This window comes from Callospermophilus lateralis, chromosome 4 (assembly GCF_048772815.1).
Source record: "Callospermophilus lateralis isolate mCalLat2 chromosome 4, mCalLat2.hap1, whole genome shotgun sequence".
NCBI classification, from domain to species: Eukaryota; Metazoa; Chordata; class Mammalia; order Rodentia; family Sciuridae; genus Callospermophilus; species Callospermophilus lateralis.
The window spans coordinates 52518159-52545350 of record NC_135308.1 but is presented as its reverse complement, the minus strand read 5'-3'; the positions used below and the strand labels follow the sequence as shown (position 1 = coordinate 52545350).

The following is a 27192-nucleotide window of genomic DNA, read 5'->3' as shown; positions in this document are numbered from 1 at the left end:
AATTTATTGTTTCAACCACAGGATCAGAAAAAGAGCTTTAGGATTGAGAATGTCAGATAACGTTCCTCTGGGTCTTTCTACCTCTTCCATCCATGCTTCTCTCTTGGCTTTATTTCCTTCTGTGCACACACACCTTATCCTTGTAGTAGGGGAAGACAGATCTCACATCTTCCCAGCACCCTCAGGATAGGTAGGATTGTTCTTGCAATGAAAAATCCAGAGATCCTAGAAAAGGGCTGCAAGGCACAGCTTGAAAGGCCAGTTGTGATGTGGGAAGTAGGCAGTGTAACCCTAGGACCTGTGCAGAGTACGCAGTGGCTGTGTAGCCCTCTGCTTAGAAGGGAACTGATGACAACATCTCTAGCAATTAGAGAAATGCGAATTAAAACTACACTGAGATTCCATCTCACTCTAGTCAGAATGGCAGTTATCAAGAATGCAAGTAACAATAAATGTTGGCAAGGATGTGGGTAAAAAGGTACACTCATACATTGCTGGTGGGACTGCAAGTTGATACAATCACTCTGGAAAGCAGTTTGGAGATTCCTCAGAAAACTTGGAATGGAACTACCATTTGACCCAGTTATCCCACTCGTTGGTATATACCCAGAAGGCTTAAAGTCAGTATACTACAGTGATGTAGCCACATCAATGTTTATAGCAACTCAATTCACAAGAGCTAAGCTATGGAACCAACCTTAGTGCCCTTTAATAGATAGATTCATGGATAAAGAAAATGTGGTATATATACATAATTTCACAGGAATTTCCTATTATTTGGGGATACCAGCATTTTGGTTCTATTCAGGTCTTCCAGTGGATTGGATGAGGTCCACCCATGGTAGGTAGAGCTGTTTTACTCAGTTTGTTGATTTAAATGTTAAATTTGTCCAAAATCAGGACTGGGGTCATGGCTCAACCGTAGAGCGCTCGCCTAGCACATGCAAACATTCATTGGGTTCTATCCTCAGCACCATATAAAAACAAATAAATAAAATAGAGGTATTGTGTCTAACTACAACTAAAAGAATTTTTAGAAAATTATCCAAAGTCCGTTGCAGAAACATACAAAATAATGTTTGACTGAATATCTAGGCACCTCATGACCTACTCAAGTTGACACATAAAATTAACTCACAATCAGTTATTATAAATAAATAAAGTTCAGAGTAAAAATATGAATTGGAAGAAAATCTGCAAAAATAGGTAGATTGCAATTTTAGTTTATCTTCTCTGCCAAGCCTGCCCAAAAGATAAATGAATAAATGAGGGATAAACTCAAAAGCATGAAATTGAGGAGATCTCCAAAATAAGTAAAGATTTTAAGAACATTTGAAAAACTCAGAGGATGGAGAATATTTCAACAGTAGTGAACATACAACTTAAAATGTACACAGAGAGGATGTGCACAAGAACACTGCCTTTTAGCTTGACTAAACTGACAGATTTATGATTTGGAAGTACTGGTTATAGCTGTGTGGGATGAAGCATGGAACTGAAGACTTGGTCTACAAGGGAGAGGTTGGCTCCTCAGCTTACTTCTCATATGTTGTCAATGAAGCAGCAATAGATAGTTGTCTATTTTAGGAAGGACATCAGAAGATACTATTTTTGTTGTACTGGGAGATGCTTGTCTCCATGTTCTTTCTATAGTACACAGTTGTTTTTTATACACCTGTAACTGGCTTTAAGTGGATTGTTGCATGAAGTTGGACAATTCTTGCACAAAAGTTAGAGATGGAAAGTGTGAAAGAAAAGGTGAAATTCTGAGAGGATAAATTAAGAATTTTAAATTCAATTAATTTAAATCTCTAATTTAGAGATAAAGAACACAGAGGTGAAGTGGACAATTGTGAAATTCCAGAGTACTGGTGAAGAATAATCCTAAAAACATCCAGAGACAGAAGCAAAGACAAATAAAAAAATAGATCACAGGTAAAGAAAGGTGGTTAGAACTGAGTTCTGGAAGATAGGGGAGAAATATTTTTATGTTTCTGAAAGGTTCTCAACTTAGAATTTTGTATACAGTTAAATTATTAATCATGTTAGAGGACAAAATAAAAATATTTCACACATTTAAATACTCAGAACATTTATCTTTTATTTATTCTTTCTTAGGCACTTTCTTTAGTAATATTCCAGCAAATGAGAAAGTAAAACAGGAAGAGAAAAAAATTATAGTCCAGGAAACTGAATAATGTTAAAGAGAAATTTCAAGATACAACAGTGGTGTACAGGGCCAGGAGAGCAATCAATTCAGATTGGAACAAAATCACCCTGTAGGGAGGTTTCTAGAGAAAGGGAAGTTTGAAAAGAAAATGACACGGTAAATTGTTTGAAAGGAAGATACTGAGGTTACAACAAAGGGCATTTTTTGAGAAGAAAGGTAGTCTTTACTTGTTATCAAAAACAAGGCTGTATGAGGAATAGAATATAGTACTTAGCTTTGAAATCTACAGTGTTTCTGCTTAAACTTTTCATGTTTCCTTGTGGTAGAACTTCCATGAAAATAACATTCCTGGCCTCAGTCTGATACTCCTTCATGTCTCTCCAAGGGAGACAAAGTGGTTGATCCAATTGGTGAGTTCAGGAGAAGACACTGGGCACAGGTGGCTCAAGAACCCCCACCAATCTCCACCCCCTTTCAGATCTGCCTGCCTGCAGAGGGTGCATTTGGTGTGCTCTCTCAACCATGCAGTACACTTAGCAAGGCAGACTCTGTTTCTGTTGCGGGGAGGCCTTAGTTCTCCAGAGCAACCTGTGACTGGGCAGATAGGTTGAATTCTGGGTGCAGTACTAGGAAGCCTATTCTTGCTGGGTACTTACATCATGTTAAATATTATGTTGGTAGAAAGATGATCCTTTAATTGCCTGTTCTTAGTCTTTGGTTACAGGCCAAGGAGAGGGATAGCTAGGTCTTTCCCCTGGTTCTGAACTTACTCAATGAATAGAGAGGTGTTATGTATTGACCCAGTTATATCCCAGTATTAAGGATGTAAATATTAAACAGTACTTACTTTGAGAAGGTAGAGGAGGAACATTGGGGTTTGTGTAAGAAAGCTGAATTCTTATTTATCATAAAAGATGTAAGTTGATGATGTCTAAAATAGACAAATCAAGAAAAATATCAATTTAAAATAGAGAGGTAATTATCACAAGAAATAGCAGTTGCCTCTGGACTCTTTGACTGAGAGATTACATAAGAGTGGGTCAGGGAGTTGTTTCTGCCATAAACCCTCCATCACTATTTGTTTTTTAACCATATATTATATTATATTATATATATGTTTTGTTGCATTTTCTTTTTTTGATTATTTTTTAAATTTATATATGACAACGAAATGCATTACAATTCATATTATACATATAGAGTACATTTTTTCATATCTGGTTGTATACAAAGTATATTCACACCAGTTCATGTCTTCATACATATACTTTGGATAATACTGTCCATTACATTCCACCATCATTTCTATCCCCATGCCCCCGTCTTCCCCTCTGCCCTATCTAGAGTTTGTCTATTCCTCCCATGCTCCCCCTCCCTACTCCAATATGAATCAGTCTCCTTATGTGGGGAAAAAGGTACACTCATACACTGCTGGTGGGACTGCAAATTGGTACGGCCAATATGGAAAGCAGTATGGAGATTTCTTGGAAAATTTGGAATGGAACCACCATTTGACCTAGCTATCTCTCTCCTTGGCCTGTAACCAAAGGACTTAAAAATAGCATACTACAGGGACATAGCCACATCAATGTTTATAGCAGCACAATTCACAATAGCTAAACTATGGAACTAACCTAGATCCCCTTCAATAGATGAATGGATAAAAAAGTGGCATATTTATGTTTTTTAATAGTGTGTGTATATGTATATATATACAAACACATATATTTATATTTTAATATTAAATGAAAAAGCAGAGGACAACTGGTACCGCATTCTTTCGAAGTGATGTTATGGACTGGGGAGATAGCTCAGTTGGTAGAATACTTTCTTGCATGCATAAGGCCCTGGGTTCAATCCCCAGCACCAAAAACAAAACAAAATAACAGCAAAAAAAGAAGTGATGTTGCAAGTGTTGTGTCAACTTTGTTAGGAGTAGTACAGCAAAGTGCTGGTTACCTGGTTTGAAAATCATAACCATCAAAACATGCCTTCCCCCCCACCCACAATTTAGCTTAAGCAAAGGCAAATTTTAATGAAAATACACTGACTCTTGGTTTTGGAAATTGGGCATATTTATATGGCTTTTAAAGGCATCAGGCATTTGCTTGGGCTTGGAATGAGACACAGGGTTAATGGGTTGACTCCAGGTTCATTTTTTGATGAATATTCTGAGTGCATTTGAAATGAGTGTATTATTGCTTATAACATGTAGTGTTTGATAATTATATATTCACATCTATCACATTCTTATTTATTGTTCTTAAAGTGTTAAAGATTTATAGAAAGGAATACTAAAGTCACTCAGTCACTTCTGTTTTCATTTTCTCTTATAGTTACAGATTTTTTTTTATACTAGAAGTGCTAAATGCTATATCTGAGGTAGAGTTTCTTGATTATCATAATTTAGTTGTGGGTTATAACTTTTATTAATTTATAGTGCTTCTTTTTTTTAATGTTTTGTCTTAAAATTTACTTCAATTGATATTTTTACTGTACTTTGTCTAATAGATTTTTTCCCAGCCCTTCTCAGTGACATTTTGCTTTATGCATCTGAATATAACTAAATTTTATTCTATGCCCCAATATAAATTCTTTCTTCCTTTGGTAAACATTAAACAATTGGAACATCATATTTTAATTATTAAAAAAATTTTAAAATATTGTATTAAAACAAAAAACAAAGACACTCTGATGATGTCCCACTTGTTTTCCCCTTTTCAAACTCATTTTCTAGGGTAATCACTGTGTTGTGTACCTGTGCAGTCCTCACCCTCCCTGGGCATTTAGAAATATTTATACTCTCTACCACTCCCACACACTTTAAAAAAATAGAAATAGATTAGACTTTAATATTCTGAAATGTGTTTACTCAGTGGTACAGGGTAAAGGCCTTTCATGTCATTATAGGAAAATCTACTTTATTCCATATTCCATTTTAGATATAGCAATTATTTAATGATATTATGGAGATTTATATCGTTTACAATTTAGTGCTAAATACTTTTCTGCATTTAATCTAATCTGCTTTTATAAATACTTCTGTTGGATAGATGTCAAGTATTCTTTTTTAAGATTAATCATTATGTACATGTAAAATTTTGATAGAGATTGCCATTTTACTTTTCAGTGAGACAGTTTACCTTCCATCATCTGAATATGAGGGTGTCTTATTTTCCCCTAGATTCTTGTCAACATGAGTCTTTTAAATTCTTTGCATTCTGAAAATTGTTTGTATTTCCCTGCTTGAGCATTTTTTTTCATGTCTTTATTAGGTATATTCTGAGAGGCTTATGTTCATGTCTTCTGGTTTTTTGATTGGGTTGTTTCATATATAAAGAATACAGTCTGTTAGTTATATCTGTTGTAAATGTGATCTGTAATTTGTTGTTTCTTTTTACCATAAATATATATAAAAATATAGTCTTGCCCTCCTCTTCTAAGCACTTTATCAGTGTATTCTTTCGAGTTTGATTCCTTTTACTTCACAAGGCAAACACTACTAATCAGAACATCCTTTTCTGTGAAAAACTTGGAATTTTTCTGTTCTTTAAAGTAAATTTGGGAGTTATTAGCACATTTTCTCTTATTTCTATGATCTTATTTACTGCTTTAGCTATGCACTGAATATCAATTTTGGGAAAGAAACTCTCCTTTTAAAGCAATAGAGAAACTGGTGGTAAATATCTGCTCTAAAATATTTGTGGATGCATGAAAAAAGTATTTTCTAAATCTTTTTTCAAGATTACTAGGCTGCTAGAGGACAGATGAGGTCTGAATTTGCATTGTAGAATCTTCTGTTCTTTTTGTACTTTTAATCACATACATATATTTTCTATTTAAAAATTGACTGAAATAATTGGAGGAAATGTATTTCTCTAAGTACAATTCTGTTCAAGCCTTCGTATTTTTTAGTAAAGGTACTGTTGAGATTTCCCTGTATCAAAGTATGTTTGTTCTTATATTGTTTTTTATTTCACTAGTGTATTTAAACATTCTGATCTTGTATAGTTGGTAACCTAATAACATTTTAAAATAGTTCCCAACAATTTTTAAAAAAGATTGGTCCTTATTTAGAAAGATTACTATGCTATGCTATTTAGCAGAAAAAAAAGTACAAAATTGAAAGTGTATTCTGATAAATCAAACAAAAGATTTCATACACACATTAAAAATTGTCTTTTTTTCTAACCTCACAAAAGAGCAGCGTTCATAAAGATGTTTATTTTCTAGAAAGAGAAAATTTTCTAGTAAGTTTTTAGTTGATTCCTTTAGATCTTTAATATTTTTCTGAGGTAATACTTCTAAATCTCTTTCAATATTTAGGACTGTCTTCTGTTTCATACCTCATTGCATGAACCAGAATTTCCAGAGCCATATAAGATAATAATGATTTATTTTCAATAGTGCTTTTCATAGAAATGCCTCTGTTATTTCATCACTAATCATGATGTTGGAAGATAGGTTTTGTTTTGCCAACAAAGTATTATTTCATTTTATATTTGAGAAAACTGAAAATATTGAAATGCTTCTCATTTTATCAGCTGCTATTTTGATGTCTGTTGTAATAACAATGGTTTATAAGAGGTATTATAGTAATAGATTTCCCTAAGATTAAATCTTTCTTATTGTTCTGAGATCAACTCTATTTGGTCCCTTTTTTTTTTTTCAGTGTTGGGGTTTGAACTCAGAGCCTTGTGCATGCTAAGCAAGCACTCTACCGCTACCACTGAGCCACACCCCTAGCCCTGGTCATTTTTGATTTGAAAAAAAATTCATTTGCATATATTTTCCTGGCACATTTATATTCATAGAATAAAGTTTTTTCTTTGTGTTTGACCTTATCATTTTTGTCTTTTTTGATCATTAATTCTGTTAAATAGTTAATTTCTCTATTTTTCTACATTTTCAAAAATATAATAATACTGGAATTAACCATTGCTTGACAATTTGGAAAGAACTTTTAAATGAAATAATTTGCACCCAGTTTTTTTTCTGGGTGCTTCTTTTAATAAAGAAGTATTCAATTTTTCTTTACTTAGTTCTTTTTTTCCCCCTCACTTAGATCTGTAGGAACTTCCAATGTGTGAATGCTTCTGTTCTGAATTATGACTGTGATGTTCAGGAAAAGTGTCATGGACATGGGGTAAGTAATGTTCTCTTGATTTGTTTATAAAAGTAGAGCTGACAATGAGAATTTCCCATAAGGTTATGACATGAGAATTCCCAAGATTTCTTGATTTTAAGATGATGATAAATTTGTTGATACTGAGGAAACTTTTCATTCTTAAAAAGAGAGTTTTATGAGTTTATGAATTTAGCCCTCTCTCATGGTTTTCATTCTAGAGTTGATAATACAGAGCAACATTCACAATTAACAAAAGTGGTATTTTGATTGTTTTGAAGGTATGTAATAGCAATAAGAATTGTCACTGTGAAGATGGCTGGGCTCCCCCAAATTGTGAGACTAGAGGATACGGAGGAAGCGTGGACAGTGGACCTACGTACAATGGTAAGTAATATTGAAGAAATTAGTGCATTCTCCCAGGGGATTGAGTCATAAATCGGTTATCCTTGTAACTTTCCCTCACTTACTGTATCAGCTGTACATTAAATGGTTTTGATTTTGCTCCCCTAAATTCTTTGCACAGGCTTCTAGGGTTTTTTGTTTGTTTGTTTGGTTGGTTCTTCTCCATTTTTTTCAATTTCTTTCCTGGACTTATAGAATAACCTCTTATCTGGATTACCTGTTTACCACCTTGCTCCCCATTATCTGTGGTCCATACTACCTTATAGAGTTTTAGTATTTTTCTTTAAGAATTCAGTTTGGTTATGTCAGTGTCTTGCCTATAATTCAGTGCTTTTATGTTGCTATCACAAATACTGAAGTCCATAAATCCTTAACATGACTTACTCCTGCATGATTTTCCCCTAGCTTACCTTTCCAGTCTCATTTCTCTATGCCCAAGATAAACTGTGATTTATTTGACTCCTCTAATAGGTTACTCTTTTTTACTGATGAGCTTTCAAATCATTTTATTTTCACATTGTTGGAACTGGCAATGGATGCTCAGGCTTCAGTTTATACCTTATTCCCTGATGGAAGTTTTTCATAACTACCTATATCTGAATTAATCTGCCCCTTCTCTTTGCTCTCCTAGTACTGAATTTAGCATGATCACTACTATAGTAATTACTTTTTTACTTATTTTTGTTTTCTAATGGAGTATGAGATCCTTACTTATAGTGTCTTTCTAATGAAAACATGCACTTTCTTTCTCTTGGGTAAATATTAGGTAGAATGTCTGGCTCTTATAGTAGGTGTATACTCAACTTTTTATTTTTATAACTTTATTTATTTATTTGTTTGTTTTTTTATGTGGTGCTGAGGAGTGAACCCAGTGCCTCACAGGAGCTAGGCAAGTGCTCTACCACTGAGCCATAACCCCAGCCTTACTGTAATTTTTTAAGAAATTGACAAAACGATTCTCAGAATGGTTTCAATAGTCCTTCTTTGTCCATGGTTTTAAATTCCATGGTTTCAGTTATTCTTGGTCAGCTATAGTCTGAAAAATCCCATGGTTTTAATGATCCAGGGTCCCCTGGCGCAGAAAAGCCCCCTCTGACCTTGTCAGAAGGTCAATAGCAGTCTAACACTACATCATGATAGCTACGTCATTCGCTTCACTTGATCTTAGTAGATGGGCATTTTATTATCTTATATAATGACAAGTGCCCATATAGTTACCATTTCTGGTGCTTTTCATTTCTTTGTGTAAATTTGGATTTCTATCTGGTATCATTTAATTTCTTTTTGGACGACTTCTTTTTATTTTTCTCATAGTGTAGATCTACCAGAGATAAATAATTTCACCTTTCACATGTCTGAAAAAGGCTCCCCCCACCTTGAATGATAATTTAACTGGGTGAAGAATACTAGAATGATAGCACCTTCTTCCCTTATACTTGTAAAAGAGTACCACATTGTCTCCTGACTTGCATGCTTTTCCTGGGAAATCTGCTGTTATCCTTTTATGTATGTGTGTGCAGTGCTTCAGTGTGTGATGTCCCCCCCCACGCCCCCACCCCCGCATCCCTCCTTCTGGTTACTTATAGGATTTTCTCTTTATCTATGGTTTTTAGTTATTTATTATAATATGTCTTGGGATTTGCTGAGATTTTTGGATCTCTGCTTTTAGAGTTTTCTTAAAATTTGGAAAAGTTTTGGCAGTTATTTTTTCACACATATTTTCTGTCTTTCTCTTTCTCTTCTCTCCTTCAGACTCCACTTTCATGTGGATCTGCTACTTGGAGTTCTTTCACATGTCACTGATCTGCTACTGATTTTTTTTTTTTTATTACTCTCTATTTTCTAGTTTTGATTAATTTCTTTTGCTCTTCTTGGTTCACTCTTCTTCTGTAAGGTTTACCATTAATTCTATCTGGTGTATTTCTTAAGCATTGTAACTTTTATTTCCAAAAGCTTTATTTTTTTATATATTCATGATCCTGGATGTGATTAATCTTTAGGTTTCTGAACAAATGGAATAAAATTACCATTTTAATAACTTCTGAAACCCATATCTGTTAATTTTGTCATATATAATATTTCTCAGACTCTTTTGAATGGTTTTCCCCTTTAGTTTGCATCATATTTTCCTGCTTCTTTGCATGGCTTATAATATTTTAGTGGAGTCCAAAAATTGAGAATTTGTCTTGTAGACTGGATTTTTTGAATTTCTACTGATGAACTTTGTTCCAGTTTCACTTCAGTTACTTGGACATAGCTTGATCCATCTGGATCTTACTTTTAAGCTCAGTTAATCAAGATTGGAGTAGCATTTAGTCTAGGGCTGATTTTGCCCCATTACCAAGGCAAAAACCCTTCAGTTTATTCTACTCAGTGTAACATTAATTAGGAGGTTTTCTGATGTGAATCATAGATACAAGCAATCTTCCTAGTCCTGTGTGATTGTTCACACAAATCCTTTCATGTGGTCCTTTTCCTTTATTGATCAGTAGGCAACTGCATATTTGCGGGAAACCTTCTGTGGGTCTTTCAAGTTCTCTCTGTGTGGCTTGTTTCCCTCTGGTGTGTTGCCCCAGTGGACTGCACCTTCCTTGGCCTCTCCAGAGCACCAGCTCTGTGTCTTCCTCACTGGCCTTTGTTTGGGTGCCCATAACCTCATAATGCTCGTTAACTTTTTCTAGGCAGTAAACTGGTGCAATGTAAAGTTCATTTTTTTTCTGTCTCTTAGGGATCATTTTTCTTCATTGCCTGATATCTAATGTCTTGAAAACTGTTGTTTCATATATTTGTCTGGATGTTTAACTGTTTAGTTTGGTTGAAAAATCTAGTCCCTGATTGTATCTTGGCTAGATGTGGAGGTCAGAATTATGGATTTAAATGGATATATATTCCAGTGAATAGATGTTCTGTAACTTACTGTAGCTGTTTCTAAATATTTGATATTTAGATTGTTTCTGAGTTTTTGATATGCACTGTTAACATTTTTGTATACATCTTAAGGCATATGCATTTTTCCAGTTGAAACATAAATTACCAGCAATGGAATTATTTGATTGAAGGATCTAATCCTTTTTACAAGTTTTAATAAAAATTCCAAATGAATGATACCTCTGTGTTGCCACTAACAGCGTGAAGGTATTAATATCAACATAGTCTTGCCAGTATTGTATGCCTTAACTTAAATTTTCCTAGTTAATAAGCATAAATTATATATCAGGCTTGCTTTGATTTTTTAATATTTTGGTTTTTAATTGGGATAAATATTGTTAACATGGTTTTGTGCAACATTTAACAGAAATTTTTCATATAGGGAGAATTGTAAGGAAAATTTCAGAACTTAACACTTCTTTTCATATCTACTATTTTGTGTCTTCAAAGAACACAGAACAGATAAAATTAATATTAACTAGTGAATTGTGAAAAGATGTAATGAAATTTAAAATCTAGAAGTCATGAAAAGTAAGATTGATAAATTCAACAATACAAAAATAATAAATTTCTGCATGGAGAAAAGCCTACTGCCATGGACAAATGACAAAATGGGGAAAATATCCAATTTACATCACAGACAAAGCTAATCTCTCTAACATATAAAGAGCTTTTAAAAACTGTGGAGAATACCAAAAGTCCAGTAGAAAAATAGTTAAAGACTGAGCTTATAAATGGTGAAAATGTGTGCTCCAACACAAAAAAGGTGCTCCATTGATAGTATTAAAAAAAGAATTGTAATTTAAAATTATATAAGATAGTCTTTTTTACCAATTATGTTGGCAGAAATTTAGAATTTTGGTTCTGAGGGTGAGTCTATGAGAAATTTTTATATATTGTTTATAGAGGACAGTTTGACAATTTCTTAAAAAAAGGATGAATTATTTGCCCTTGGGAAATTATTTTGTAATTATAACATGTATTCATATAATATGACATGTATGACATACATAGGATTATTCATTGTAGCTTTTTTTTCCAATAGTGAAATATTAGAAAAATCAAAGTATGTATCAGTAGGGTACTAGATAAATATACTATAGGACATCCTCACAATGGAGTTTTGTATAGCAACAGAAAATGAGGAGGCCCTCTCTGTGTGATTTAGAAAGATATATAGATAAGTGAAAAAAAAATGATGTGCTGAAGTGTTTATTGTATGTTATGTTTTGTGTAAGAAAGGGTTGACAATAAAAACATTTTGTTCATGCTTATATTTGCATGAAGGTCTATCATAAGATTAAATAATAAACTATTAGAAGTGGTTATCTTTGGCAAAAGTGAAGTGGACAAGGATAAAGTGTGAGGAAGACTTCTCAATGTATTTAACTTATTATATCAGTTTTACATTTTAATAATACACAGTGTACAATATTTATAATCACCTACTATGTTCTGGGTAGTATGAATTCATATCCAGCTTAATTGCCATTAACTTAAATTTCATCTCTCTAGGAAAGAACACTGCACTGAGGGATGGACTTCTGGTGTTCTTCTTCCTAGTTGTTCCCCTTATTGCCCTTGCCACTTTTCTCTTCATCAAGAGAGATGAATTACGGAAAACCTACTTCAGAAAGAAGAGATCACAAACATATGAGTACTTAGATTTTTTTCTTTTCAATCTTACTAAATAATTTAATTGTTGATGATGGTCATATCATACAGATTTGTAATCCTTTAAAAATAGGGTTCTCAGATTTCTTTCCATTCTTCTGAAGTGACTAGTATGGGTTAAAAGGTAGGGGTCAAGCCACTTCTTATAATGGGAAATTTGGAAAAAGATTATGGGAACCTGCCTATATGCTGCTGAAAATGACCCTTATAGTGTTCATCTCACTTAACGTTGATTTTTGATAGTGGGGTAAGTAGAATTTGGGCTGCCATATCTGACTTGGGTCTTCTTCTAATTAGAGATTAAAATATAGGATAAAGATAAAACATAAATGTTGAAAAATGTTCTTCTTTCTCTTTATTTCATGTGTTAATTCTCACAGAGAGAATTCTTCAATTTTCAGTTTTGGAAATAGACTTGAAGAAATAAGTTTTGATAGGAAAAAGTTAAGGTTGTCATAATTCAAATACCTGACATGTCTAGTCTGTGTAGGTTAGACTCTCAAAACTCTCTTAATTATCACTTCTAATATATCAGCATCAGAATGTAGCATATATTAGCATGCACTTTGTAATAATATCTGAATTCAGGTTCCAAGTTTGTTATTAGAGAAAAATAAGCTGAAACTACAAATAAGGCTCTTTGAGTCTTGGTTTGCTTCCTATAAAATTGGAATAATAATAATATTACCTTTCTTTGATGCAAGGATTAAATGAGGAAATAACAAAACTTGTATAACATCGTGAGCTCATTGTAATTACTTAATAACTGAATATTATTGGTGTGATAATGATTTCTATATTCATATCTAGCTTTGGTTGCTCACCTTTGCTTATGGCCCTATTTCTCACTTAGTATATAATATTTTCTCAGAGTATCCTGACATTAGCTTTAATTTTTTGAGGGGGTACCAAGGATTGAACTCAGGGGCACTCGACCACTGAGCCACATCCCCAGCCCTAATTTGTATTTTATTTAGAGACAGGGTCTCACTGAGTTGCTTAGTGCCTCACTTTTGCCGAGACTGGCTTTGAACTTGAGATTCTCCTGCCTCAGCCTCCTGAGCTGCTGGGATTATGGGCATGTCTACCATGCCTGGCTAGCTTTATTTTTAATGTTTCCCATTTTTATCTTCCTATCCTTTCTCTTCTTATAACACTTCCAACTGATCAGTCTATGTAGATCATCTCCTAATCTGCATTTTGCATTTTGTTCAACAACTACAGGTATCTCCCATACATCTCTACTTAGCTGAATACTGTCACCCGAGCATGTCTAACACTTACCTACTGTCCTTTCAGCCAACCTATTTGCTACTCCTGGACTTCCTAATTTTTAGAGTGACTATTTCAAATGTTATATATGCAGTCTAAGAATATGCTTTATTTGTCTCTAATTTAGGAAGATTTGAGGAGAAAAAGCTGGGGATTACTGGCCTAATTGACCAAATTTCATAGATTTTTAATTTTAAAATGTGGTTCATATTATGTAAAGGATTAAACATGTGAAAACTTAAATGTCCTATAAAGACATCGTCTCTCCTCATGATCATCATCACTGCTACTAACATGATTATTCTGCACCAGGGAAAAATAAAAGATATATTGATGTATAATGTTAAAATTAAATTTTGATTTAAACTCGAAAGCAATCATATTTTTTCAGATCAGATGGCAAAAACCAAGCAAGTGTTTCTAGACAGCCAGTGAGTGCTCCTCGTCATGTTTCTCCAGCAACAACTCCTAGAGATGTTGTAAGTTTAAAATGAAAAAAATTTTTTTTCTTTACTATGTTTAAAAAATGGGCAGAAGATAGAGCTAAGTGGTAGAGCACTTACTTAATGTGTATGAGACTTGGGATTCAAACTCTATTACTACAAAAAATGGTTACATAAATATAAACATAGATACTTAAGAATTGTGGAGTACTGTAGGTGATCCCTGAGTTAAAGGAATACCAGCAGAATCCCTGGCTCTGAGGTTGTGGGTAAAGATGTCTGGACATGAAAAATGTCTTGCCTTGAAACCAGGATTGGGAAATGACCTGAGATACATGCTATCAGTATCAGTGTTTTGTTTTTTCTTTTTTAAACTATCTTCTTTTTCTTTTCAATACCTGGCTCTTCCCTAGAGTATGTTACCAAAGATGTGGTGCTGAACTCCTGGCTAGAGTTAATTGTTTTAGCAATAGGACCCATGATCACTGTTCCTGCATGTATTACAGAGCATTGGAATAAAGATATACTTTTACTGATATGCCTATGTCCCTAAGCAATATATATATTATTATATATTATATATAATATTTTATCTGCTTTTAAACGTTATAGAATGTTTTGATATTTTACCAACAGAGGTTCCCCCCCCTTTTTTTTAATCTTCTCACTGCATTTGTTATCTCTAGTCTTTTTGATAAAGCAATCTTACTGGGGTGATGTGATATTTCATTGATGTGCATTTCTGTGATGCTTAGCAGTGTTGGACATTTATTCATACACCCACTGTCCCTTTGAAAATTTTTGTTTTAGAAATGTCTTTAGGCCTGTTGCCCATATTTTAATTGGTTGTTTTTTTTTTCTCTTGAGTTGTTTTAGTTCCCTATAAATTCTGGATATCAACCCCTTGTCAGACATACAGTTTGAAAATATTTTCTCCCATTCTATATGTTGTCTCTTCACTCTGTTGACTGGTTCCTTTGCTCTGCAGAAGCCTTTTCATTTGATGTAATCTGTTTGTCTGTTTTTGGCTTTTGTTTCCTGTGCTTTCAGGGTTTTGCCTCCCATATCCTTGCCTATCCCAATTTCCTGCAGCATTTCCCAAATATTTTATTCAGTAATCATAGTTTAGTCCTTCTTTTAAAGTTTTTAATTCATTTTAAGTTAATTTTTTAGTGTGGTGAGAAATAGGAATTTAGTTTTATTTTCCTGAATGTGGATGTTCAGTTTCATGTAAGCAACTATTTTTTCTTGGAACTTTGAAGAGATTATTTTTTATCTTCCTCCTTACAATTTAGAAGCTGCCTCTTATTCTAATTGTCGCTTTAGATAATTTCTTTTCCATGTCCTTTTTCTTCTGTATCCTTAGAATACTAGATGTGGCCTTTTAAAAACTCTTCAGTGACATGTTCCACTATTGTGTACAACTAGGATGCATTAATAAAAACATTAAAATAAAAAAGAATGTCTATCAATGCAAAGAACTGTAGACTGTACCACCTGTGTGTTTACTGGAATACTGTGCAGAAATTAAAACAAAATTGGGCAGAAGGAAAAAAAAATACTCCTTCACAGTTAGGTAGAGTTCCTGAATCTTAGGATTTACTTTTCAACAACTGTAGAAAATTCTTAACAATTATTTCTTTAAATGTTGCCTCTGCCTCATTGTCTTATTAACTTTTTCTGTAGTTCCTATTCGATGCACATTGAGGCTTTTCACTGTTTCCCAGTTACTTAACTCTTTTGATACTTCTAGTTTTTTTTGTGTACTCCATTCTGCTGATGTTAGATTACCTATCAATTGCTAACTCTCTCCTAAACTATGCCAAATCTGTTATTGAACCTTTTTGTTGAATGTTTAATTTCACTAATTTTATAGTGTATTTTCTATAGTTTTCCTTATTTCAAATCTTTCTGCTTATTAAATGTGATAGTTTCTTACAGCATGGTATATTTTAGTGCTTTCATTTTGTGTAAACATAAAAGTATTCACTTTATGTGCTTTATCTCATCTTTTTATTGTATAGAATTTTGGTTGTCACTGTGGTTTGTTATTCCTGATGAATCTTATTTCTTAGTGTACTTTGTAAAAATGATTATAAACTCATATTCTTTGGAACTTCGTGTATGGAATTTATTTGAGGTTACAGTAGTTTCCTACAGAGTGTGTGGGAACACAAGCCCTTCAATGTCTAACATAATTTTTTCTAGATGTTTTGGGGGCCATACACTATTATAAACTCTGCCCCTAAGCCCATGTTATGATGTGGGTAGAGTTTCTCCACAAAGCCTGTTTTATTTTGCTTCTGTCAGTACCAAGGCCAATATTCCACTGTAGCAAGTCCTGTATCATCACTGGCCTTTCTTGAGGCAGGTGTTCTCTTTTCCAGTTAACTCTGTGGACCTATCACTCTAAAGATGCTAGAATTTATATACGGTGTTATAGTAAGGCAAAACTGAGGCCCTTTGTTTTGCCTCTTGTGTCTATGTACTACCTGAAAATGTGGACAGTGGACTTCCAAGGAAGGCATTTACAGGATTGCTGTTCCATACTTTGAACTCTTTCATGTTTTTAAATTTTTTATTAGGAGTGTAGGTGTTCCATACTGAGAAGTTTTCTCTGAACATTTGGTCCACTGTTTGCAAGTAATGAGTATATACCCCATTCTCTTTAACAACAGCATGTTATCCATCTTGTAGATTTTCTATAAATTTAAAACAGGTTGTTTCCCATCTTAACACAAAAAATATGGCATATTAGGCATCCTTGTACATTAATTTATATGATTAATGAGAAGTTTTAAATTAAGGTCTTTAAAATACCTAACATCTTTGTTACTTATAATTTTTAGCTTTTTAAAAATTATTTTTAATTGACAAATAATTACATATATATCTGTATTTCTGGGATACAGTGTGATGTTTTGATCAATGTATACATTGTAGTAAGATTTAGTCAAGCACATTAACATATCTATCAGCAATTTAACATTCTAAGAAATGGAATTTAAGTATCCCTGTAAAGTTCTGTGCCCATGGTTTGGTAGAAAGAGATGGAAACATTTTCTTGAATTTCTTCTCTATTTTTAGAGTACATGCACATTATTCTGTGAGGAAAAGACAGCATGTGATAGACCAACTGTCCTGTGGCAGGACTCTACAGTGAGTGCTCAAGGTTTTCTTCAGCACTGTTCATATCCTGCCACTCACAGAACTTTAGGAGTTAATAGTAGATAGTAGAGAAAATCCTGGGCAAGATCACTTCATCAGTGATGAGTAATTCCATCTCATCTTCCTTTTTCCCCAGAGTAATGTGATTTGTGAAAATGTTTTTGATTTTACTTTCTTATTTGGGGATGAATTATATAATCCCACTTTGTTGTAAAACTTCATTTCATCTTATCAAGGAAGAATATTATGAATTCCAAAGTGAAGGATTGTAGATTAGTGGTATTTACAATACCAGTTAGGTATTGTACAGATTTGACAATGACTTTTAGGAGATTTTATTTAAAATATATTGACATGATAGTTAATTTGAACCAGATAATTTGTATTTTTGTATTTTTTGAATTAAAAAAATGAAGCCTTAAAAAAACAAAGTATTCTACTCTCAGTGGTAAAGATATGTTGAATAAGCAAAATATTTTATTTGTTTATTTTTTTTGTTGTGCTACGGGTCCAACCCAGGGCTTTGTACATGCTAGGCAAGTGCTCTACCAATGAACTGCATTCCCAATCCATTTAAGCAAAATATTTTTAAAAGTTAGCATTATAAATAGTGTGTTAATTTAAGTATACTAATGAATTTTACAAAAAAGCCCAAGTTATACATAAAATATATTGATGACTGCATTGTTGTAATAACATTAATTATTATTATCTTTTTTCTTTTTAGCCAATACATGCAAACAGATTTCCAGTACCAACTTATGCGGTCAAGCAGCCTCAGCAGTTTCCGTCAAGGTCTGAAGTGATTGTGCTTATATTACTTGACCAGAATTTCCCTTGTATTTAATTTAATTTAGGATAAGATATTTAGGCCGTTTAATTTAGGGCAAGTTTAGACAGAGCACAATTTTCAGGAAGATTTGTAGATAAATTTTATAGTTTCATATAAATTTGGTCACATTAATGCAGTGTCAAAAGAAATTTAAAGAAGTCCAAGACTTACAGTGAACTGCTGCTGTATAGTTGTCTGGGTATAAAATTTAGGAGCAAGGGCCTCTAAAATAACCAGCATATAAGAAACTATATAAGTTAGACTGATCTTCCCATTGAGAGAGCTTTAAAATAGGTAATATAAAAAAATAGCGGGGCTGGGGCTGTAGCTCAGTTGTAGAACGCCTGCCTCGCATGTGGTTTGATCCTCATCACCACATAAAAATAAATAAATAAAGATATTGTGTCCATCTACAACTAAAATATATATATATATAAAAGAAAAAGAAAATAGGTATTTGAAGGTGAGGTAAGGAATTATAGAGCTAAGCAGAAACAGAAAGAAGTGTACAGATCATCCCAGTTTGTGGTGCCACTTTTCTGTTCTAGATGCATCTAGAAAAGTACTATTCTGAAAACACTGTTCTGCAAGTGACAAGTGAAAGGCTTGGAATCTGAGGAGAGTTTTCAGTAAATCACGGGGTTGGGGAAACAAAAATTGGAGTCCTTCTGAGGAGGAGGTACCATGGCAAACATCTCAGACTTTATGTGGGGACCCAGGGAAAAGGGTGAACTATACCATCAACTGATTTCAACATTATTTTTCTTCATGTTTGACGCCCCCTCCAAAAAAAAAAAAAATCCTGGAGCACAAGAAAAGAAATCATAGCTAAAATCAAGCAACAGTAGACCATAAAAACAGACTTGGAAGATATCTAGTTAATAGTCACTTAATATGAACTTTAACTATGATGATTATATCATGGAATTAATAGTGAGATTGAGAATTTCAGCACAGCGCTAGAAACTTTTAAAGAAGAATCAGTGCAGATTCTAGAACTTAAAAACAGAAGAACTGAAATTAAAAAATTTTAAGTCCTCAGTAGAAGGACTTAAAATCAGCAGGAAAGGAGAAAATTTATTACTACATTTACATCATAAAATACATCTGATTCCTCCCACTCCCACTAGTACTTCAAATTCCAATTACACTGGAAATTGAGGAGTGTCCCTATATATAATTTTTACTATTTAGTAACAGTATGTTGAAATCCAATTGAGGATTCAGAGAAGAATATATTAGTAGAGAGACAGATATTTACCAGGTAATGTTCCAGTGTGGTATCAGAGTAGAGGTGTATTAGGATTGGATGGAGAGGTGTCTGCAAGTTAAGGTATGAGGATTGAGATAGATAGGTGTAGGTGTAATAGCAGATTTAATTCTCAGAGCAGATATTGTTTGAGAGAGCTGTAATTTCCCTCTATGTACGCAAGCATAGAGCTAGGTTTCAACTTAGCAGTAATTTGCTGGCCCATAAATTCTCACAGCACTAGAAAAGTGCTTCATTCTTGGTGTCCTCATTTGTTTTTTCAGTTTGAGTATACGGTTTCATAGAAACTAGAACCTCCATAAATTATTGATTATGGAGTAACATTAATATAAGGTAATGATTCCATTTTAGATTTTAATTGGAACTCTTTAGTAATATCATTAATAATAATCTCAGAACATGAAATGCCTTTAACTGTTATCAGAGAGTTTGAGAATGGTGTTATGTTGAATATTAACATGTTTTTTTCCCCCTTTACAGGCCACCTCCACCACAACCTAAAGTATCATCTCAGGGAAATTTAATTCCTGCTCGTCCTGCTCCTGCACCTCCTTTATATAGTTCCCTCACTTGATTTTATACCCTTCTTTTTGCAAATGTCTTCAGGGAAGTGAGCTGATACTTTTCTTTTCCTGACATTTTCTTGAAAAGCCTTTCTTCCTTTTGCAACTATGAATGAAAAACAAAATACCACAAAACAAACTTTACTAACACAGAAAACCAGAAATGGAGCGGGGAGTTGAGAAATACAAGGAAATGCAGTTAAGCCAGGGAATTTAGAGTAACATTTCCATTGCCATCACTGAATGCGTCTTATCTGATCATCTATGATGTTAATGCACTTAACATTAATCATGTTATTTTGTACATGTCATTACAGTGATTCTCAAATTCACTGTATTGTTGTAAGATTTGTCATTATTTGCTTAAATGTAATCTTGAATTTTTGACCTTAGTTATCATTAATGTCGCTTTTGGTGGAACATGTGATAATCTAATACCTATGACAATTGACTAATTAGCTGCCAATATTATCTAATACTTTCATCTTGCACGGATTAATAATGATAGTATACTAGAATTTTGTCTCTTATTCACTACATGAATAAATAAATATTCTGTCTTCAGAATGCACACTAGCCACAATTAAGATATTATATTATTTTGAAAGTACAAACTATGCTAAAAGAATGTGTGTATTCACACTCAATTATTAGCTTCCCTTTTTATGATTGTCAACTATAAATGACTATTAGAAAAATTAATTTAATATTAGAATTTCTATCATGCATCATGTTAAAGCACGGCATCCTTTCACAGTAGCATTATTTTAAATTATAAGCTTTAAGGTACGAGGTATTTAATAGATCTAATCAGATATTCTGTTGACTTATGGCTATAATAAAGCAGGAGCAATTATAATATGTTCAATCAGTTGAGCTATTGTAAAACCACTTGAGAATTTCATGAGCACTTTAAGTATAAAATCTGAATTTTCAAAGCTTGATATTAAATCATTTAGAATGTTTACATTTACTATGGTGTGCTAGATTCTGTCTCTTTTGACTCTAATATTTTCATAAAAATTAGACTGAGAAAGGAAGAAAAGGTTTTCTTAGATAAGTACTAAACTTAATGTGGTATCTGTGAGTTATTAGCTGTGTTAAAAATGAATTTTTACTATGGAAGAAATGGTATGGACAACAAAATTTTAAAAATTTAAAATTTTTTCATAACCTTTCATAATAAAGTTTAATAGGTTTATTAACTGAATTTCATTAGTTTTTAAAATTTTTTTTGTTTGTGTATATATACATATGGAAATATAACATTTACAATAAATAAAATACTTGAAATTCTTTTGTCTTCCAGTAACTTCCTCAATACTCAACTATGTGTATTCTTATTAATTTAAAAGTTATAATTTTAGATAAAATCCTAATCAGACTTTTGCCAAATTATGCACAATGGCTTTGTTATTAAAGGAAAGCAGATTTGTTTTGAAGAAAATGAAAATTTCAGTTCTTTATGGATAGCTTATTATTTTAGTAGTCAGGTACATATCAAACATTGTGAGCCATCTCAAATGAAGTATCTTCATTTTAATTTAAATCTTGGAATGAATTTACATAGAATAAAATGTTTGTCCTTTCACTCAATTTGCCTCAGTTTTTGCAGATGTAATGCATATCATTTGAAATTTTACAGTTAGTAATGTATTAACTATGGAATGTTACGCTGCTCTTGGCTAAAGTTTTTATTTTTACTTTTTTTTTGCACTGGAGATTGAACCCATGGGTGCTTTACCACTGAAGTAAATCCCCAGCCCTTTAAAAATTTTTTTAAAATTTTGAAACAGGGTCTTACTAAGTTGCTGAGGTCTGTCTCAAACTTGTGATCTTCCTGAGTCTGGGTTTACAGGCATGCACTACCATGCCTGGTTTTTCTAAAAATTTATTTCATCTGAATTTCTTTTGCTTTAAAAGATTTCTACATACTTTGCATGTTTTTCCACTTAGATTTGTCCTTGAATTATTCTGAAATATGATTAAAATTGTAAAATTCCTTGGTCATCCAGCCCATTATGAGAAATATGAAAGTATTAAAAGACTTTCTTGTCATGTGTTAAAGAATAATAATCAAGGATAAATTACATATAAATTTGATATCACAGACTAAGTTCACAAACTGACCTTGTTCAGGTTGATGAATTTTCCCTTAATAGCCTGAGTCTCTAGCTATACAGTTAAGCACAATCTAGGTTTTCTAAACAGAAATCAGATTTTATTAGAATTTGTATATGTCTCTTGAAGACTTAACTTCTGGCAAGTACTCTCTTAGGTACAGTGATACGTAAGTTGGGTGGGAGGGGGAATATGTTTCCTGCCCTTTAGAAGTACATATTATGGAGAGACCCATACATACAAATAAGAATGATACAAAAGTCTAGCCCAGCACTGTGGCTGGCCCACGCTTGTAATCCCAGCAGCTCAGGAGGCTGAGGGAGTAACAGTGAGGTGCTAAGCAATTCAGTGAGACCCTGTCTCTAAATAAAATACAAAATAGGGCTGAAAATGTGGCTCAGTGGTTGAGTGCCCCTGAGTTTAATCCCTGGTAAACCCCCCCCCCCAAAAAAAAAAGATACAAAGTCTGTTCTATTAAAAATACAAAGGTTGAAAGAAAAAGAAAAAACTAGAAATTCATTCAAATATCTTTTAACTGACAAGTGTAAGTAAGCATTTACCACTACTAATAGTTCTAATTGCTATGAAGCAGGGCAAAACCAACTTTGGCTTAATTGCCACTCAAAAGCAGTGTTGTCTAGCATTAGCTAATCCTATGGGATTCAGGTGAGGTGTATTTTCTTTTGTTGTTGTTGCCTTGGTTTTGCTTATGCTTTTACAGGTTTAGGGCCCTGTTGACATGTATTCATAAAATCACATCTCAACAAAATGTGTTGATTTGCCTACTGAGTGCCTCTGTTTCCATGGGGCCTTTTGGGTTGTGTGTCTGCCTTTCTAATAATTAGTATGAGAGAGAAATGAATTAATGCTTTGGGGATTTGGAAAGAATTAAAGGATAATTCATGCATTATAGATGGAACCTGGGAGGCAGGAGGCTCTGCATTGCAAGGAAATAAGGCAATGTTTAGGAAAAGCCAGAAGTCAAAGCAGCAGAAATACTGAGCACAGAGCAAGTAGTTGGCAGACTGGGGTGTGAATTTAGAAAAATTTAAATATTGTAATGAGGCATTTGGCTAGGTTTCCTACTGGAAATAGAAGTACTCTAATTGTGTTAAGAATGGTATCTGGGGGCTGGGGATGTGGCTCAAGCAGTAGCATGCGAGCCGCCCATGTTGGATCCTCAGCACCACATACAAACAGGGATGTTGTGTCCACCGAAAACTAAAAAAAAGTAAATATTAAAAATTCTTTTTTTTTTTTAAAAAAGAATCTTGTCTGTTACTACATGAATGAGAGTATATTTGTTACTTTGAGAAGTTTCTGAAGAACATGAATTTTTGCCTGATTGGAGAAAGAATGCCACAGCCTTTTTATGAACTCTATAATGAGCTTTGTGAGTGAGGAAATTAAAAACAACAACAACAACAACAACAAAAACATAGCAGGCTGTTATGATTTGGCTATGTGGTGGCCTCCCAAAGCTCTGTATTAGTGCAGGAATATTCAGAGGTGAAGTACTTAGATTATCAGAGCTGTAACCTAATCAGCCTATCCTAGTTTCAATGAACTGACTGGGTGGTAACCGTAGGCAGGTGGGGCCTGGCTGGAGGAAAGGGTCACTGGAGGTTGCCCTGGAAGGGTACATTTTCTTTTTGGCTCCTTCCCCACTCTCTCTCCCTCTCTGGTTCTTGAACCCATCATGAGCTTTCCTCCCCTGGGACCTTCCCCCATGATGCGGCCTCACCTTCAGCCCAGACCAATGGAGTGGGTGGACCATGGACTGAGATCTCTGAAACCCTGAACCCCAAATAGACTTTCCCTCCTCTAAATTGTTCTTGCAGGGTATTTTGCTTTCGGTGGACAAAAAGCTAACACACAGGCTGTCTCCAAAAGAGTGGAAATTGACTCATTCTTCCCTTCAATTTTTTTTTTTTTTAAATCTTAGAAGCTTAGCTTCAGCAATTATGAATATATATGTATATTTAGGTGAACAGTTGTACCCCGCCCTAGGTGCTGGAGTTGTACCCCAGGGTCTCACGCATACCAGGCAAAGTTCTACCACTAAGTCACACCCCCAACCCCTGCGTGTAGCTTTTAATTCAGAACATATTACACATCTGCTTTTTAAAGCACCTGGGAAGTGTCTGCTACTGAAGTGGGAGAAGTTTGTGCGGACCACAGCCACGAGGAGGAGCGGCGCGGCGGGGGGGGCTGGGGGATTTGGCACGTGGGCGCACCTTGCGGGCGGTTGGGGCAGGGGGCGCAGTGCACCCGGGCTTCCGGGCGCGTGCCCCCCCAGGTCCCCGCCCCACACCCCAGACAGCAGGTCGCGGCCCAACGGCCCTCGCCAGTCCCCACTCAGAGCCGAGGAACCAGACCATGTTCCGCCTAATGGTGCTGCTTGCTGGGCTCGGTGGCTTGTTCACGTCAACATCCAGTAAGCCAAAGGAGATACTGTTCTCAGGTAAGGGGCAGAGGAAGGACTTTCCTCTTTGAATGTGTGCTGCTGTCCTCCAATGGTGATCCATGGAGCTAAAGCTCGCATCACCTTGGAAACCGGGCCTCCTTTGATTACTCCACTGGGCCAGAGAAGCGACTCGTAGAGGAGCAATATAATTTTGATAAGCTCAAGGACAAATCTCTATTCTGAATCTGAATTTGGGGCTACCTTTCTTGTGGCTCTGTCATCCATGTCCAAATCTCAAGTTTTCAGGCTCTTCAAAAAGTACTTCAGAAACTTCTTGAACTCCAAACTCAACAAAACAAACAAAAACCCCAAACCCTGACTGCTGGGAAAACTGTTTGTTCCAAAATAAAAGATTGTGCTGCATACAATAATAATTTGTCCTGAAATAAATTTAAAAAAAAATTCAGTGAAGATGCATAGGTACTAAGGAGAGATAAGAACATTGGGAAGAGGCCTCACAAATTTAAAACAGAGCTGAGGAGGATTAGATGCCTGTAAAATATTTTGATATGTGTTTTTATTCTTTCCCTTTTTACACCTTGTTCTGAATCTTGCTATCTGTGTCAGCACATGGAGTGCCTTTCCCCTTTTATCTCTCTAATGTTCTATTATTTGGAAGTAACCAATTTAGCAGTTTTTCTATTAATGAACTTCTGGATTATTTCCAATCTATATTAGCTCCAGCTGCCCTAACAAAATACCATAGACTGTATAGTTGAAAAGACAGAAATGAATTTTCTCACAGTGGGGGGTCTGGAAGACCAAGAGCAGAGTATGGCATGGTTAGGTTTTAGTGACACTCCACCACCCCCACCCCCGCCTCCCCTGGCTTATAAACAATTGCCTTCTACATGTGTACTCCCACATGACCTCTCTGTGTCAAGCTTTCTAGGTCTCTTCTTATAAGGGTATTAATCCCAGCATAAGGGTCCTACAGTACGACCTCATCTGACCCTAAGCACTTCCCAGAGGCCATCACTAAATACTGTCACACTGGGACTTAAGGATTCAGCATGAGAATTTTGTGGGGTTGCATTCAGTTTATATACCACACGAAATATTTTAATGCAGTGGTTGGTAAACTTTTTGGATTCAGAATTTCTTTACACATTAACAGTTTTGGAGATCCTCAAAGGCTTTTTGTTTATGTGTGTTTATATATGTCAATATTTATCGTATAATAAAATAAAATAGAAATTCAAGAATGTATATTAACTTATTTTAAAATAAAAGGAATAGATCTATTTGTTAACATAAGTAACACACTTTAAAACGAATCATATTAAAAAATAGAACAGTGTAAAATGTAGACATTTTTGTAAATCTCTTTAACATCTGCCTTAATTGAAGACAGCTAGATCTTATATCTTCTGCTTTCTCTTGCTGAATGTTTCATTTGATGTGTATGTGAAGAAAATCTAGTGTATGTATTTGAAAAAGGGAGGAATTTTTTTGATAGCCTTTTCGGATAATTGAGGATATTCTCTGGTTATTATGCCAAAACTTGACAAATGGTTGACAGTTCTGTGTTTAGTATAATGTATAAATTATAACATGCCAATTACTGTTGACTTTTAAGAGTTCTTTGTGTGCTTTGAATAATGGGCTTTTATTGGATGTGTTTTTTGCAAACATTTTCCTCCTAATCTGTGGCTTGTCTTCTCATTCTCTTTGCATTGTCTTTTATAGAGCTGAAGTTTAAAAATATTTTTCTGTGCTCTTTATCATCATATCTCCTCCCATTCTTCATTTAAAAGTTTTTCAATAATACAGAACACTCTTATTTACTATAGTAACCATGTTGTATAATAGATGTCTGGAAGTTTTATTTCTAAAATTATTGTACTCTTTGACCAACATCTCCTCTTCCTCCTCCCATCCCTGCCCTGGTAACCATCATTCTGCTTTTTGCTTCTTTGAGAACTCAACTTTTAAAGATTCCCACATATAACTGAGTGCCTGTGGTATTTGTCCCTCTGTGTCCGGCCTATTTCATTTATTATAATGTCCTCTAGGTTCACCCATGTTACAAATGACAGGAGTCCTCCTTTTTTCAGGCCAAATAGCATGACATTATGTATATGCACCACGTGTTCTTCATCTACTCATCTGTTGTTGAACACTTATAATGCTGCAGTGAACACGGGAGCACACATGTTTCTGTGAGGTGCTGATTTCGTTTTCTTTGACATATACCCAAAAAAGGGATTATTGGATCCAGGTGAAATTTAATACCAGATAGATCATCAACACTAGCTGAATTTACATTACTTTTTTCATTTTAATTGACACACAGTAATTGAACATATTTATGGGGTACAATGTAATAATTTGATATGTGTATATAATGTGCAATGATAAAGTCTGAGTAATTTTCATGTTCATTTCCTTAAACATTTATTATTTCTTTGTGATAGTAATCTTTTAACTCCTCTTTTCTAGTTATTATAAAAAATGTAATAAATTGTTGTGTACTATAGTCACTCTAACGTGCTATAGAAATTTGAACTCATTTCTCCAATGTAATTGTATTTTGGTATCCATCATCCAACCTCTCTCTACCACTTCTCTCCCCATCTTTCTAATATCCAGTAACAATGTTCTACTCTTAACTTATATGAAATTAATATTTTTAGCTTCCATATATTATGAGAACATGCAGTATTTTGTCTTCTGTTTGGCTTATTTTACCTATCTTAATTTTTTCCAGTTCCATCCATGTTGCTGCAAATGATAGGATTTCATTCTTTTATG

General features: G+C 34.2%; 1 protein-coding gene across 1 annotated transcript in view; it reads left to right on the top strand.

The window, feature by feature from the left end:
• Adam9 (ADAM metallopeptidase domain 9) overlaps positions 1-21143 on the top strand; it is a 90811-nt gene extending 69668 nt beyond the window's left edge. Inside the window, exons 17-22 of the mRNA XM_076853825.1 lie at positions 7236-7316; positions 7577-7682; positions 12144-12285; positions 13966-14053; positions 17913-17980; positions 19768-21143. Coding sequence (XP_076709940.1) covers positions 7236-7316; positions 7577-7682; positions 12144-12285; positions 13966-14053; positions 17913-17980; positions 19768-19861 — 579 coding nt within the window. The 3' untranslated portion in view covers positions 19862-21143. The remainder of the gene's footprint in view (positions 1-7235; positions 7317-7576; positions 7683-12143; positions 12286-13965; positions 14054-17912; positions 17981-19767) is intronic.
• Positions 21144-27192: the final 6049 nt, after the last annotated feature.